The 16,190-nt window shown below is 34.3% G+C and overlaps 1 protein-coding gene across 4 annotated transcripts in view; it reads left to right on the forward strand.

Moving 5' to 3' along the window:
- LOC106977024 (sulfotransferase 1 family member D1-like) overlaps positions 1 to 10,795 on the forward strand; it is a 44,991-nt gene extending 34,196 nt beyond the window's left edge. For all 4 annotated transcript variants that reach the window (XM_053217275.1, XM_053217273.1, XM_053217272.1 and 1 more), the window contains exons 5-8: positions 3,676 to 3,802; positions 5,195 to 5,289; positions 6,842 to 7,022; positions 10,435 to 10,795. In XM_053217275.1, coding sequence (XP_053073250.1) covers positions 3,676 to 3,802; positions 5,195 to 5,289; positions 6,842 to 7,022; positions 10,435 to 10,547 — 516 coding nt within the window. In that variant the 3' untranslated portion in view covers positions 10,548 to 10,795. The remainder of the gene's footprint in view (positions 1 to 3,675; positions 3,803 to 5,194; positions 5,290 to 6,841; positions 7,023 to 10,434) is intronic.
- The last annotated feature ends 5,395 nt before the right edge of the window (positions 10,796 to 16,190 follow it).

Genomic DNA, 16,190 nt, shown 5'->3' on the forward strand with positions numbered 1-16,190 from the left:
AGTGCCAGAGTTAAAGTTACTCTACATCCTCATCAACCTAAAATATACCTAAAAATATTTAATTTTAGCCCTACTAATAGATGTATGGTGGCATCTCATTGTGGTTTTCTTCATATTTCCCTAATGACTAATTAGGTGAAACACCTTTACATAGCTTAAATATCTTCTTTCCTGAGGTATCTGTTCAAGTTCCTTGGCCTTTTTCTTCCTATAAGTGCTTCTTTTTTTTTGTTATTAAAGTAGAAATTCTCCATATATTCTGGATACAAGTCCTTGGATGAGATCATTGAATTTTTTTATATCCTAATTCACTCTATTTTTTTTTCTTAATAATGTCTTAAAGAAGTTCTTAATTTTGAGGTTGGTCAATATATCAGTTTTTTTCTTTATTTTTTATTTTTTGGAGTGTGTATATTTGTTTAAGAGAATGCCTTCCCCAAAGTTATGAAGATATTTTCTCTTCTGTTTAATTGTATTGGCTTTATTGTTTCAGTTATCACATTTAGACCTAAATATTTAATACCTATAAGAAAGATGTTCTTCTTTAAATTTTCTCATATAATAGTAATTCTCTCTCTCTCTGTCTTCCTCATGCACACACACACACAAACACACACTAGCATTATTTTATGAATGTTTGTTACTGGTATATTGGCATAAATCTTTTATCCTGAAACCTTATTAAATTCACTTAATAGATCTAATAGATTTTTTGTAGATCCCATTCATTGTTCTATGTAGATGCTCATGCTGTTAGTAAATAAAAAATACAAAATATTCTTACTTTTTTTTATGAATGCTTTTTGCTTATTATTATTATTATTATTATTAATTTTGCCTTATTGAACTGGAAAAAACTCTAATACAATACTGAATAGGAGTGGTGAGAGCAGATGCGCTTGTCTTGCTCTTGATCTTAGAGAAAATTCATTTCGAGTATGATGACGCCACCTGTAGGTTTTTTGTATATGCCCTTTACCTGGCTGAGGAAGTTCTGTTCTATTTACTTTGCTGAGTTTTTATCAGGAATGCATGCTAGATTTTGTCTAATGATTTTTTTCTGTACCCATTAAGACAAATCATATGAAGGCACCTGGGTGGCTCAGTTGGTTAAGCATCCAACTTCATTCAGGTCATGATCTCCTCGTTCATGGGTTCGAGCCCTGTGTAGGTCTCTGTGCTGACAGCTCAGATCCTGGAGCCTGCCTTGGATTCTTTGTCTCCCTCTCTCTCTGCCACTCCCCTGCTCGTACTGTGTCTATCTCTTTCAAAAATAAACATAAAAAAAAGACCAATCATACAGTTTTCCATTATTTTAGTCTGTTACTATGATTAATTAATTACACCAATTGATTTTTTAAATGTTAAAACAACCTTGCATATCTTATATTTAATTATTGATTGTATTCATTTATGATATGTATTAATTTGGTGTTGTCATATTATTGAGTACAACTTGCTAATTTTTAAAAAATAATTTGTATCTTTGGGAGATATTGAACTCTACTTTCCTTTTCATTGTAATGTCTTTATCATTAGGGAATAACCCCTTCCTTTGGTACTATAGGGACTAATAAGATGAATTGAAAGGTATTTATTCTTTTCCAATTTACTGAAGTGTTTGGTTGGAATTGGTACCATTTCATTCTTAATATTTTGTACAATTCACCAGTGAAGCGATCTAAGCCTGGAATTTTCTTCTTCTGGAAGGATTTTTAACTGCAAATTGGATGTATTTCATAGATTTAGTATTATTCAGATTATATACTTTTCTTTACATGATCTTTGGTAGTTTATGCATTGTAAGGATTTGGTCCATGTCATTTAAACTGTCAAATTTGGGGGGCACTTGGGTGGCTCAGTTGGTTAAGTGTCCATTTCTTGGTTTTGGCTCAGGTCTTGATCTCACAGTTCATGGATTCGAGCCCCGTGTTGGGCTCTGCATTGACAGTGCAGAGTCTTCCTGGGATTCTCTCTCTCCCTCTCTCTCTGCCCCTCTCCAACTAGCTCTCTATGTCTCTCAAAATAAATAAATAAACTTCAAAAAAATTTTTTAAAAATAAGCTGTCAAATTTTTGTAATGAAGTTGCTCATGATATTCCTTTAACATTCTTTTAATATATGTAGAATCACATTTCTCATCTTTTCATATTTTTCTATCAGTTACAGAGAGAAGGATGTTGAAATCTGACTATAAATTTTTAATTTCTCCTTGCAGTTCTGATTCAGCTACCTGTAAGCAAAATTCTTCAATAAGCATATAATCAGTAAACATTTATGGAAGTGCTACTGTGTGTGTACCAATATTGTAATTGTCATTATAAATGCAAACACAAATAAGACATTCTCTGCCATCTAAGAGCATGTTATTTTATTTAATTCTTATGAATACTATTGAGCTTATACAAGTAAGTCTGTACATGCATTTATGTGTGACTTTCTTTTTTATTCAAACTCTAATTAAAACAAAAAATGAAAAGAAAGCAAGGATACAGTTTATCATCTTAATTCCAAAGGTAAAAATCCTTAGATGTTTCCAGAAACACATGGTCTTGCTATTAAGAGAATTGGGGCATATCTTCAGGATGGCCTTCTATCTACACTGTGAGAAGTGGAAACAGTCCGCACTAAAGAACTTACATGATGATAGAATAAAATGATTGATTTGTTACCATATACTCCTGCTATTGAAATAGGAAGTTATTGGAAATGTTTATCTCAAGAAATTGGATCAGCAATAGTCTCAACTCTTAGAACTCTATACTCAATCTTTTGAAAAACCTCTTTTTACTCTCTCTCTCTCCTTGCCCCAGAATATGAGAACTACTATCAGTGACTTGGGATTATAAAACTTCCCATTTCTTTTTCCCATCAATTGGAAGAGAAGAAGGAAGCTGATTCTAATTAGAGAAAATGAAATTTCTTCCTGAATGCATTTTCCCTTAGAGTTATGTTTACTGCGTGGGTGGCTGGGACCTCAGGATTATTAGATGTACTTCAGGGGGAAAAGTAGGATTATGGATTTCAGTGGACTTCCCTGAAAATCCAATTAACACTGAGACATAATAATGTCATTTCTTTTGGAGAATATGTTCAAAATTTCTTTTTTCAAGTAGACTTTAGGACTCTATACATAAAATAAATTTTAATCTCACAGCAAATCACTATAAACAGCAATAATTGTTATGTATCCATGGTCATGAACAAAATGAAGAATGTTTAATCATTATTGATTAAATGTATCCTTATAAAAAATTTATTTTCAATTAAAAATAGGGCATTTTTTCAGTTTTAAAAATTTTACTTTAGCTTTCTATAAGTTTTATAATTTCTGTTTCTTTTACATGTTTTAGTAAGTGATATAGAATAATATTTTAAATTTGAGAACAATATTAGCTCATTTTTGTTAATATAACATTTACTATAATTCTTATTATATTTGATTTTCTGTGTTTTAAGAGATGTTCTTTTCAAAAGCTAAGGAGAAACAGGGTGTGAAGGCCCAAATCTTTGCATTAAACAATACATAGTTGTGAATATTCCATGTCAGGATATATATATAAATGCTGAGATCAGGACATTGATAGGAGAAAATAAGCATTCTCGCAAGACAAGCAAGTTTACAAAATATTAAAAAATATAAATGAAATGATGATTTGCCATATCTCTCCACAGATGGTCTACGTGGCACGAAACGCTAAAGATGTGGCTGTGTCTTACTATTATTTCTACCAGATGGCAAAACTGCATCCAGAGCCTGGCACCTGGGAAGAGTTCCTGGATAAATTCATGACTGGAAAGGGTGGGTTCAACTCTTACTTTGCTCAAGGTGTTCTATAGTGAAAAGTCTTTTTTTTTTAAATAATTTTTTTAATGTTTATTTTTTATTCATTTTTTAATTTTTTTAAATCTGTATTATTTTTGAGAGAAAGAGAGAGAGACAGAGTGTGAGTGGGGGAGGAACAGAGAGGAAGACACGGAATCCAAAGCAGGCTCCAGGCTCCAAGCTGTCAGCACAGAGCCCGACACGGGGCTCGAACTCACAAACCGTGAGATCATGACCCGAGCTGAAGTCAGATGCCCAACTGACTGAGCCACCCAGGCGCCCCTTTAATGTTTATTTTTAAGAGAGAGAGAGAGACAGAGAGAGAGAGAGACAGAGAGAGAGAGAGACAGAGCGTGAGCAAGGGAGGTGCAGGAAAAGAGGGAAACACAGAATCTGAAGCAGGCTTCTTCAGGCTCCGAGCTGTCAGCACAGAGCCCAACTGGGGGCTTGAACTGTCGAGCCGTGAAATCATGACCTGAGCCGAAGTCAGAGGCTCAATTGACTGAGCCACCCAGGCTCCCCATAGTGAAAAGTCTTTTTGCAAGAAGATAGAAAGTTCAAATATAAATCTGTTATTATAAAACTAATATGTGCCCAGCACTCTACTAATGAATTAGAAAGACTATAGAAGAAGCCGAATACATAGTCATCTCTTCCCTTTAAGAACTTTTAGGGAATATGTAACACAGATTTTTCAGTTATTAGTCTTGTTTCATTAGTGCTTAGTGACGATTAAGTGTTTTCATCCCTTGCTGTGCAGCCATCGTATTGTTTTGATTTTACACATATTTCTTAGGCTCTCTTTTCTCTACCAGTCCTTTATTTTTATTACATAGACTGAAAATTCTTGAGTAAAGATTTTATCCTTAAGGCTCTGTTTCTCTACCTGTGTATTGTCTTTCAGGGAAACATACTTATGCCAATAGTAGTAGCTCTACATGTAGTTCTCATACAAACATTCTTCTATAAAAACTCTCTTCTCAAGGCAAGTACATCTCAATGGTGTCTTGCAAATTTTTGCTCCTGCTACTGCTTGGATGATTGTCTGTGCATATAATGTCTACTCATTCTTACTATTATCAAAGCCCAATTTTTCCTCTTATATCCAAATACATTCTTCTTTCTCCAGAGCCCTTTCTTAACCTCTCCACCCCTATCATTTTCTCTCCCTCTCTCCTTCTATGAAGTTCCCTGCCACTCCTTTTCAAGTAGATTGTAAATTTAGTGAAAACAGAAGTAATTACCCTATCATCCCAATTTCTGAAACTGATAAGTGCTTTTGTATTGATAATGATGACTTGGAATAATATGTAACAGTTCTTTATGCAAATGGTTTTAATTTTCCAAACATTGTGTCTTTCAATTTAGTGGCTTTTGGTGCGTGGTATGATCACGTGAAGGGCTGGTGGGAGAAGAGGAATGATTATCGTATTCTTTACCTATTCTATGAAGACATGAAAGAGGTAAGAGGCAACTACGGTACAATTTCTCTTTTACTTTTTAACGAAAACTAAGATTCATCTTTTTTTATATCACATTTTCCTTTCTTCTTAATCTATAAATATGACCAATCCACTATCCTATTAATTACACCTTGAAAATTGATATTTTACTCAATCCCCTATTTTTCTACCACTACTGCCTCCTGCGCTAGATCAGACAACTGTCTTGACTTATTTGGGGTACCTCATTTTGCTTCTATTGTCCACTCAGAGAAAATGATCCTCTTGAAAACTCAGACCATGCCCACTCCCTTCTTCAAATCTCTCAGTGGTTTCTGTCCCTACATGAAATACAAAATCATTAAGATAATTGTGAGTTCAGCATTATTTAGTCCCTATCTATCTCTCCAACCTCTTCTGGTATCACCTTTTTCTCACTAAGTGAGCTTGCCTGAAATATTTTTCCCCACTATTTTCAAATTAACTTTTCCTCATTCTTCATGTCTTAAGTTAAATGTTAACTCTCCAGAGAGTTCTTTCATGTCCATAATGTCAAATACTTCACCTTGTCTTATCTATTAAAGTCTCTTTTGCAGGGCACCTGGATGGCTTAGTCGGTTAAGCGTCTGACTCTTGATTTCAGTTCAGGTCATGATTTCACGGTTCATGGGATTGAGCCCTGTGTTGGGCTCTGTGCTAACAGCATGGAGCCTGCATGGGATTCTGTCTCTGCCTCTCTGTCTCTCTACCCTGCATGTTTGCTCCCTCTCTCTTTTAAAATAAATAAATAAACTTTTAAAAAGTATCTTTTGCTATTGATTTTTTCATAGCATCTACTACCATATCTTTTTAAATGATCATATGATTTTTATGTTTCATTTTGTTAATGTGGTGTATCACATTGATTTGCTAATGTCAAACTACTTTTCCATCACTGCAATAAATCCACTTGATCATGGTATACAAACCTTTCAATGTGCGTTTGAATTTTGTTTGCTAGTATTTTGTTCAGTATTTTTGCATTGATATTCACCAGAGATGTTAGTCTGTTATTTTCCTGTGCTGTTCTTATCTGTTTTTGGCATTTGGGTGATGCTAACCTTGTGAAATTGGTTTGGAAGTGTTACTCCCTCTTCTACTTTTTTGGGAGAGTTTGAGAAGGATAGATATTAATTCTTCTCTAAATTTTTGATATGTAATCTATTCTTGATGTTAGATACGCTTTAAAAAAGGAGATCAAAATTTTGAAAATTATACCTTATGATAATAGTAACTTGCTTTATTACCATTTGTTATTCTATTGGTTAATTTTATTTTTGAGTGTGAAAGGTTGAATATTAACCCAATTTTTTTTTGCATTTTTTGAAACAGAATTTAATCTTCCTTGTAGCAGGTGATTGCCTGGCATAACCAAGAATAAGACATGTACTTTGGAAAGCAAAGTAAAACATACACATAAAAATGTAAAATCATTTTCTCAATCGCATTGAGATATGTAGAACCTTATTAAATACATTGCCTATTGCATGACTATGTCTACCTGAAATAATTCTTTTATTTTATAATTTTTTAGGATCCAAAGCGTGAAATTCAGAAATTGTTAAAGTTTCTAGACAAAGATCTGCCAGAAGAAACCGTGGATAAAATCCTCTATTACAGCTCTTTTGATGTGATGAAGCAGAATCCATTTACAAATTATACCACTGTAGCAGGAGTTCGTATGGATCATTCCATATCTCCCTTCATGAGAAAGGGTGAGAAATCATATACTAGTTTGCTAATTACATTATAGATAGGTGGAGAGCTAAGAGCAAATACTGTAGGAGATGGAAAGAGATTGAGTATGCTGACAAGAAAAAAATTAGGAACAACAACAGCAACAAAAACTTAGGGGAAATATGTGGCAAATAAACTCTGTAATTCCTGTAAGCCTATCGTGTAAGACAGACCTTCTAATGAGAAATGGTTACTCAAGAGCCTATACATTGATAAACATGAGTCTTGGCATCCATTGCTATGTCAGAAGAATGCCTTTCATTTGTGTGAACTCTCTAGATATTTTTCACATGCCTTACAATTTTTTCTGTGGTCAGTAGCCAGCTTAAATGATGTTAGACATCATTTTTTGCTAACAAAGCTCTTGAGGGCAAAGAATAAAGATTGTGAGACATTGAATTTTCTTCCAGTGACGTTCTTGAAGCTATTTGAGAGATTATTTCTTTATATAAGGTACTGGAAAAATCCATGGGTATTTTGGAAAACTAAGGAGGCCTGGGAGTTTGGGAGTGAGGGATGGAGTTATGGAGTTCTAAAGTTAAAGATTTAAAAATACAAGTGTGGTAGAATTAACAAAATTGATAACATCCTGGCTAGACTTATCCAGAAGAAAAGAGAAAGGACCCAAATAGATATATCATGAATTAAAGGGGAGAGATTGCAACCAACACCACAGAATACAACTGTGAGACTAATAATATGAAAAATTATATGCCAACAAACTGGGCAATTTGGAAGATATGGACAAATTCCTAGAAATATAGAAACTACCAAAATTGAAATAAGAAGAAATAGAAAATTTGAACACACCCATAACCAGCAGAGAAATTGAATCAGTAATCAAAAATCTCCCAACAAACGAGAATCCTGGGCCAATGGCTTCCTAGGAAAATTCCACCAGACATTTAAGAAGAAATAGTATATATTTTTCTCAAACAATTCCAAAAAATAGATATAGAAGGAAAACTTCCAAACTCATTCTGTGAAACCAATTGTCTTGATTACAAAACCAGACAAAGACCCCACTGAAAAGGAGAATTAGAAGCCAATATCCCTAATGAAATGGATGTAAAAATTCTCAACAAGATAGTAGCAAATCAAATTCAGCAGTCCATTAAGAGAATTATTCACTATGACCAAGTGGTATTTATTCCTGGGCTGCAGGGCTGGTTCAATATTTGCAAATAAATCAACTTGATACACCAAATTAACAAAAGAAAGGGTAAGAATCATATGATTCTCTCAATAGATGCAGAAAAATCATTTGACAAAATACAGCATCCTTTCTTGATAAAAACCCTCAACCAAATAGAGATAGAAGGAACATACCTCAACATCATAAAGGCCATATACAAAAGACCCAGAGCTAATATTATCTTCTATGGGGAAAAACTGAGAGCTTTCACCCTAAGGTTAGGAACATGACAGGGGTGTCCACTCTGACCACTGTTGTTCAACATAGTATTGGAAGTCCTAGCCTCAGAAATCAGGCAACAAAAAGACATATAAAAAAGGCATCCACATTGGCAAGGAAGAAGTCAAACTTTCACTCTTTGCGGACGACATGATATTCTATGTGGAGAACCTTGAAAAACACCAAAAAACTGCTGGAACCTGGCATATGAATTCAGCAAAGTCTCAGGGTACAAAATCCACATACAGAAATCTGTTGCATTTCTATACACCAGTAATGAAGCAGCAGAAAGAGAAATCAAGGAGTTGATTACATTTACAATTGCATCAAAAAAACCACATGAAATACCTAGGAATAAACCTAACCAAAGAGGTAAAAGCTTTTTACACTGAAAACTATAGAAAGATTGTGAAAGAAATTGAAGAAGACACAAAGAAATGGAAAAACATTCTATACTCCTGGCTCAGAAGAACAAATATTGTTAAAATGTCGATACTACCTAAAGCAATCTGCACATTCAATGCAATCCTTTTGAAAATAACACCAACATTCCTCACAGAGCTAGAACAAACAATTCTCAAATTTCTATGGAACCACAAAAGACCCCAAATGCTGGAGGCATCACAATTCTGAACTTTAAGCTGTGTTACAAAGCTGTAATTATCAAGACAATATGGTATTGGTGCAAAAACATAGGTCAGTGTAACAGAACAGAGAACCCAAAGATGGACCCACAAATATATGGCCAACTAATCTTCAACAAAGCAGGAAAGAATATCCAATGGAAGAAAGACAGTCTCTTTAGCAAATGGTGTTGGGAAAACTGTACAGTGACATGCAGAAGAATGAAACTGGACCACTTTCTTACACCATACACAAAACTTAATTCAAAATGGATGAAAGACCTATATGTGAGACAGGAAACATCAAATTCTTAGAGGAGAAAATAGGCAGAAACATCTTTGACCTCAGCCAGAGCCACTTCTTCTTGACATGTCGCCATAGGCAAGGGAAACAAAAGCAAAAATGACCTATTAGGACTTCAGCAAGATAAAAAGCTTCTGCACAGTGAAAGAAACAATCAACAAAACTAAAAGGCAACCCACATAATGTGAAAATATATTTTCAAATGACATATCTGATTAAGGATTAGTATCCAAAATCTATAAATAACTTCTTAAACTCAACACCCATAAAAGAAATAATCCAGTGAAGAAATAGGCAGAAGACATGAATAGATACTTTCCTAAAGAAGACATCCAGATGGCTAACAGACACATTAAAAGATGCTCAACATCACTCACCATCAGGGAAATACAAATCAAAACCAGCCCTGTCAGAATGGCTAAAATGAACAACTCAGGAAACAGCAGATGTTGACAAGGATGTGAAGAAAGGGAACACTCTTATGCTGTTGGTGGGAATGCAAACTGTGCAGCCACTCTGGAAAACAGTATGGAGGGTCCTCAAAAATAAAAATAAAGCTAGCTTATGACCCAGCAACTTCACTACCAGGTATTTATCCAAAGGATACAAAAGAGTGCAATAAGTGAAATAAGTGAAATAAATCAGAGACAGACAAACATCACATGATTTCACTCATATTTGGAATTTAAGAAACAAAACATATGAACATAGGGGAAGGAAGGAAAAATAAGATAAAAATAGAGAGAGGAAAACCATCAGAGACTCTTAAATGCAGAGAACAAACTGAGGGTTTCTGGAAGGGAAGTGGGTGGGGTTATTGGCTAAATGGGTGATGGACATTGAGGAGAGCACTTGTTGGGACTAGCACTGGGTGTTATATGAAAGTGATGAATCACTGAATTTAACTCCTGAAATAACTATTACACTATATGTTAACTGAGTTTAAATTATATATATATATATATATTCAAATTAAATTCAAATTAAAACTGATCTAAGAAGGAAATTTTATAGATGTCTCAAATTTGTCATTTTATCTTTCTTTTCAGGTATTTTGGGAGATTGGAAAAATCACTTCACTGTAGCCCAGTATGAGAGATTTGAAAAAGAATATGATAAGAAAATGAAAGGGTCTACACTGTCGTTTCGTTCAGAGATTTAAGAAATACTGTTCTTTCTCCAACTCCTTTACCTAACCCTTAAATTAGAAAAAAAATCCCTTCAAACATTTAGTGAAAAAAATTCTGCATGAAATGTTTCTTTACTTACTAATAGTAGTGTTTTGTAATAGAATATTCAAAGAATTTTGGAGTCTACATATAAAAAATCAATAGTCTCTATGATTTAATTAATTAATGTTCTTACTATTCTTAAAGACAAAATAATAAAATGAAGTTTAAAATCTATAAACATACCTGCTTTATTTTTTTAAGTTTATTTATTTATTTTGAGAGACATAAATAGACAGCAAACAGGGAGGGGCAGAGAGAGAAGGAGACAGAGAATCCCAAGAAGGCTCCATACTGTCAGCACAGAGCCTGATGGGGGGCTTGAACTCATGAACTGTACAATCATGACTTGAGCTGCAATCAAGAGTTGGGTGCTAACTGACTGACCTGGGTGATGCCTCATTGCTTTTTTTTTTTTTTTCAAGTTCTGGGTCATTGGACTTGCAAAGAAGATATTTAGGACAGTCTTCAAGATGGATGGATTAGAACCAAAATATTCACTTTAAAAAGGCTTTAATTTCTCTTTGTTACATGCTTAGAATGATACCAGTGTAATATAAGCTTAATGACATTTTTGTGCAGAGAGTTCACTGAAATGTATTACTCTAGAATGGTTTACTATAGATTAAATTTTGGGTAGTATATCAATCAGTAGTAGTCTCCTGTTATAGTTTATATGCGTTCAAAGAAATTTAAGCCAGATTAGCACTAAGAAAAAAAAATACACAATGAGATATGACCTCACACCAGTCAGAATGGCTAAAGTTAACAACTTAGGCAACAACAGATGTTGGTGAGGATGCAGAGAAAGAGGAACCCTTCTGCACTTCTGGTGGGAATACAAACTGGTTCAGCCACTCTGGAAAACAGTATGAAGGTTCCTCAAAAAATTAAAAATAGAACTACCCTAAGACTCAGCAATTGCACCACTAGGTATTTATCCAAGGGATATGGGTGTACTTTTTCAAAGGGGCCACATTCACCCCAATGTTTATAGAAGCACTATTGACAATAGCCAAAATATGGAAAGAGTCCAAATGTCTATCAACTGATGAATGGATAAAGAAGATGTGGTATATATATATATATATATATATATATACACACACACACACACACACACACACACACACACACATATACACACACACACATATACACACTCACACACACACACAATGGAGTATTACTTGGAAATCAAAAAGAATGAAATCTTGCCATTTGCAACAAGGTGGATGGAACTAGAGGTTATTTTGTTAAGCAAAATTAGTCAGTCAAAGACAAATATATGACTTCACACATATGTGGAATTTAAGGTACAAAACAGATGAACATAAGGGAAGGGAAGCAAAAATAATATGAAAACAGGGAGGGGGACAAACATAAGAGACTCAAATGTAAAGAACAAGCTAAGGGTTGCTGGAGGGGTTGTAGGTGGGGAGATGGGACAAGGGCCCACAGGAAGACACTTGTTGGGATGAACACTGGGTGTTATATGTAGGAGATGAATCACTGAATTCCACTCCTAAAATCATTATTGCACTATATGCTAACTAACTTGAATGTAAATTAAAAATAAATAAATAAATAAATAAATAAGAAAATTAACATTAAAAAAGGAAGGAAATACAGAGAAATAATTGTAAGAACATAAGAAACAGCTACAATAGCAGTAGTTGATATTTACTGACAGCTTACTACATACCAAGCACTGTGCTATACAATTTACATGGCTATACTTTAACTGATCTGCATTCAATTCTTTATTTTTTATTGTTATTTAATTTAATTTTTTTGTTTCAAGTTTTTATTCAAATTATAGTTAGATAACATATAGTGTAATATTAGTTTCAGGAATAGAATTTAATGATTCATCACTTACACATTGATCTTCATTCTATTCTTTAAAATAGGTATTCTAATTTTTCCCAATTTTCATAGTCAGTAAACTATCAGTACACACATAATAAATATTCTGTAAAGGCATAAAGAAAGGCCAATGTGGTTTCTGATCCTTTTTTATTAACTCTTATCCCCACATTCCTCTCTGACTTATTCTGTATTCTCCCTCTTTCATGTTTTCAAATCCCTGCCATTGTGTGTTAATCGCACTTCATGACTACCAGCTATTTCAGATGTAGTTAAACTTACCAAGATCACTGAAAATCTTCTCTGATGAGGAAAATAACAGAAGTTCTCAAATTTCATGCATTGTGAAACAATAAGAAAAACTGCGTTGCTTCAAAAAACCTCAAGTAGGAATAAATAATAGCTATTCTTGGATTTTATTTTTAACTGTATTTTACTGTGATATATACACATAGTAGCGATTTAATAATAATATGTTTTAGATGCCACAAGCTGAGTTTTCAAACTTCTTTTAATCCATATTTATTTTCTATTTTGAGTTACCTTAGATCTTGAAGTGCCTCTCACGTTTCTTCACATTATAGTCTTAATAATTATGACTATTTTATTTATTTTTTTTAAGGGTTATTTCTTTTTGAGACAGAGAGAGACAGAGCATGAACGGGGGAGGGGCAGAGAGAGAGGGAGGCACAGAATCGGAAGCAGGCTCCAGGTTCTGAGCCATCAGCCCAGAGCCCGACGCGGGGCTCCAACTCACGGCCGAGAGATCGTGACCTGAGCTGAAGTCGGATGCCTAACCGACTGAGCCACCCAGGCGCCCCAATTATGACTATTTTAAAGATAGAGAAAATCACAAAGAATTTAAATTATTTTCCCCAAATCATACATTTAAGAAGTAATGAGATTTGTTCTATAATACAAATGACCAACACCGGTTTTCCAATATATGTCATTGAAATGAACAAGTGGTCATTTCAAATTTCTGCCAATATCCTCTATGTTCTGTGCTCTCTTTATTCAATGAAGATTTAAAATTGTATTTTGAATGAATCAAGATATTATTTTTGGCTTAAAATATGTTAGCATCCAGGGGCGCCTGGGTAGCTCAGTCGGTTAGGCGTCCAACTTTGGCTCAGGTCGTGATCTCACAGTTTGAGTTCGAGCCGCACATCAGGCTTTGTGCTGATAGACTGGAACCTGGAGACTGCTTCATATTCTGTGTCCCCCTCTCTCTCTGCCCCTCCCTGCTCACCTTCTCTCTTTCTCAAAAATAAATAAAACATTAAGAAAAATAAAAATACATTGGCATCCAGGGAATTTTTGTTTCATTTTGTTTTTGGAGAAAGACAGCAGAGAATCGAACACACTTCAGATTTCTAAAAAATATAGTCGATATGCAAATGTAGACAAAACGTAATTCCTATTCAATGTAGTACTGAAACTATAAACATGGCATGCATGCTCTGATAAGGAAAACCACGCCATGAACTACAGTAACTACATAAGCTGAATTTACATAATGTCTCTCATTTCAGATACTTTGCCTTCTTTTTGTCATGGATATACAGGTAATTTTCAGACCACATTCCCGTATTTTGATTCAGAAAACATTAGCACTGCACTTGTAATTCTTGACTTAGTATAAAAATAACACTTTGGGCATAAAGGTAGTAAATACTGTCTATCTTTAGCACTCAATTGAAATGGAAGAGTTCAAATGCACTTACCTAAAATCTACATTTGATGTAAACCATTTGATCTTCAAATGATGTGAAGCGTTTTCTTATTGATAAATACTATACTATAATTTCATCAACCAGGTCCTTTTCAACTCTCAATTATTCTAATATTATAATAACCATCAAGAGCTCTAATTTGAAGAGAGGAGATCTCAATTTATTGAAATTAGCAGTTGAGTAATTGAACTTGGCATGCATGTTCCTAGGTTTTATTTTAAAATGTGGTAGTGGGGTGCCTGAGTGGCTCAGTCGGTTAAGCATCCGACTCTTGACTTCAGGTCAGGGCATGACCTCACAGTTCATGGGGTTTGAGCCCCATGTTGGGCTCTGAGCTGACAGTGCAGAGCCTGCTTGGGCTTCTCTCTGCCCCTCTCTCTCTGCCCCTCCCCTGCTCATGCTTGTGCTCTTTCTTTCTCTCAAAATAAGTGAATAAATTTTTTTAAAATGTGGTATTTATACTTTGAGTATCTTACATTCACCTGAAACAAATAAGACAGTTGCTCTGATACTATTCTAGACACACTCACATGACACTTTTAAAGTAAAATGAAAAAGAATACATACTCAAGACTAAGACTGTAGGTGGTTGCTTTTATGTTGCAGTGAAAGATGTAGTCACTTTCCTTACGCTATTAATTTAGCAAACTAATAACCTCCTGATACATAATTATAAACAGACCTATTCTAGTTGATTAAATAATTTTATAAAGTGTGAACTGTTTTATAAATTCAGTAACCATATAATATTATATATTATACTATGAAATAATATTAATAATTGTATTAAATATAAAAGTATAATTCCATATTATTATATTATGCAATGTTATAATAATATGTGTGTGTACCAACCTAGGTAATATTTTAGGATGTTTATTGCTTATGCAGAGCCCAAAGAAATAAAGGGAAAAAGTGGAGCTGTTCCTATGGAAGGAGAATATGAATAAAAACATATATGATTTAAATTCATACATATTTTATTCAGAATGGCAATATTCAGAAAAATTAAAACCATATATATAAACAGAACTTTAAGGAACCATTAAATGGGACTATTTCTTTAAACCACACTTTCCTATGCTTGGTTTTCACTGGTTTCCATCAACCAATTCATGAACACATGGATCTATGTTTCTATCACTACACTATTCATGTTAGAAACAAACAAATGCTGAGCACATGGCTCTTGTCTTTGGGGAGCTTACAACTGAATAAATCAAAGAGAGACATGGGACTACATATTAAGTGTTACATTGTCTTGTTCAGACATTAAATATCTCAGAAATTCTGATAAGATATTTCTTTCAGCTGTGAGAGACAGAGTACACATTGCCTGTCAGCACTGTTTTTATCTCTAGAAAGAAAGAGGTGCATTTTTCTTTTTTAAAAATATTTTTTAATGTTTATTTATTTTTAAGACAGGGAGAGACAGAGTGCAAGTGGGTGAGGGGCAGAGAGGGAGGGAGACACAGAATTTGAAGCAGACTCCAGGCTCTGAGCTGTCAGCACAGAGCCCCACTCAGGGCTTGAACTCACAAGCAGAGAGGTGATGACCAGAGCTGAAGTTGGAGGTTTAATGGACTGACCCACCCAGGTGCCCCAAGAGGGACATTTTTCTTTAGAATTTTATAAGTTACAACTTTCTAAACAATTAACTATCACTGGTCTATATGTCAAAAGATACGGACCAGGAAGATGTGGCGAGAATTATTAGAATCAAACAGTAATAGATGTAGATCAGAATTTCCATATTAAATGTTAAATAAGACAAAGAAAGAAATGGTTAAGATAGTTTTTAAAAATTAGTAAGCTAGGAAGAGAAGGAGAGAGGAAGAGAGAGAGAGAGAGAGTGAGAGAGAGAGAGAATTCCATTTTATATATGCCAAGACTACGGCATCCAAAGAGGGAATTGGAAACTTATCTTGCATTGCTTCCAATTCTTTAGGGAGGTAAAATGTTTTATCTTTT

Source organism: Acinonyx jubatus, chromosome B1 (genome assembly GCF_027475565.1).
Source record: "Acinonyx jubatus isolate Ajub_Pintada_27869175 chromosome B1, VMU_Ajub_asm_v1.0, whole genome shotgun sequence".
NCBI lineage: Eukaryota > Metazoa > Chordata > Mammalia > Carnivora > Felidae > Acinonyx > Acinonyx jubatus.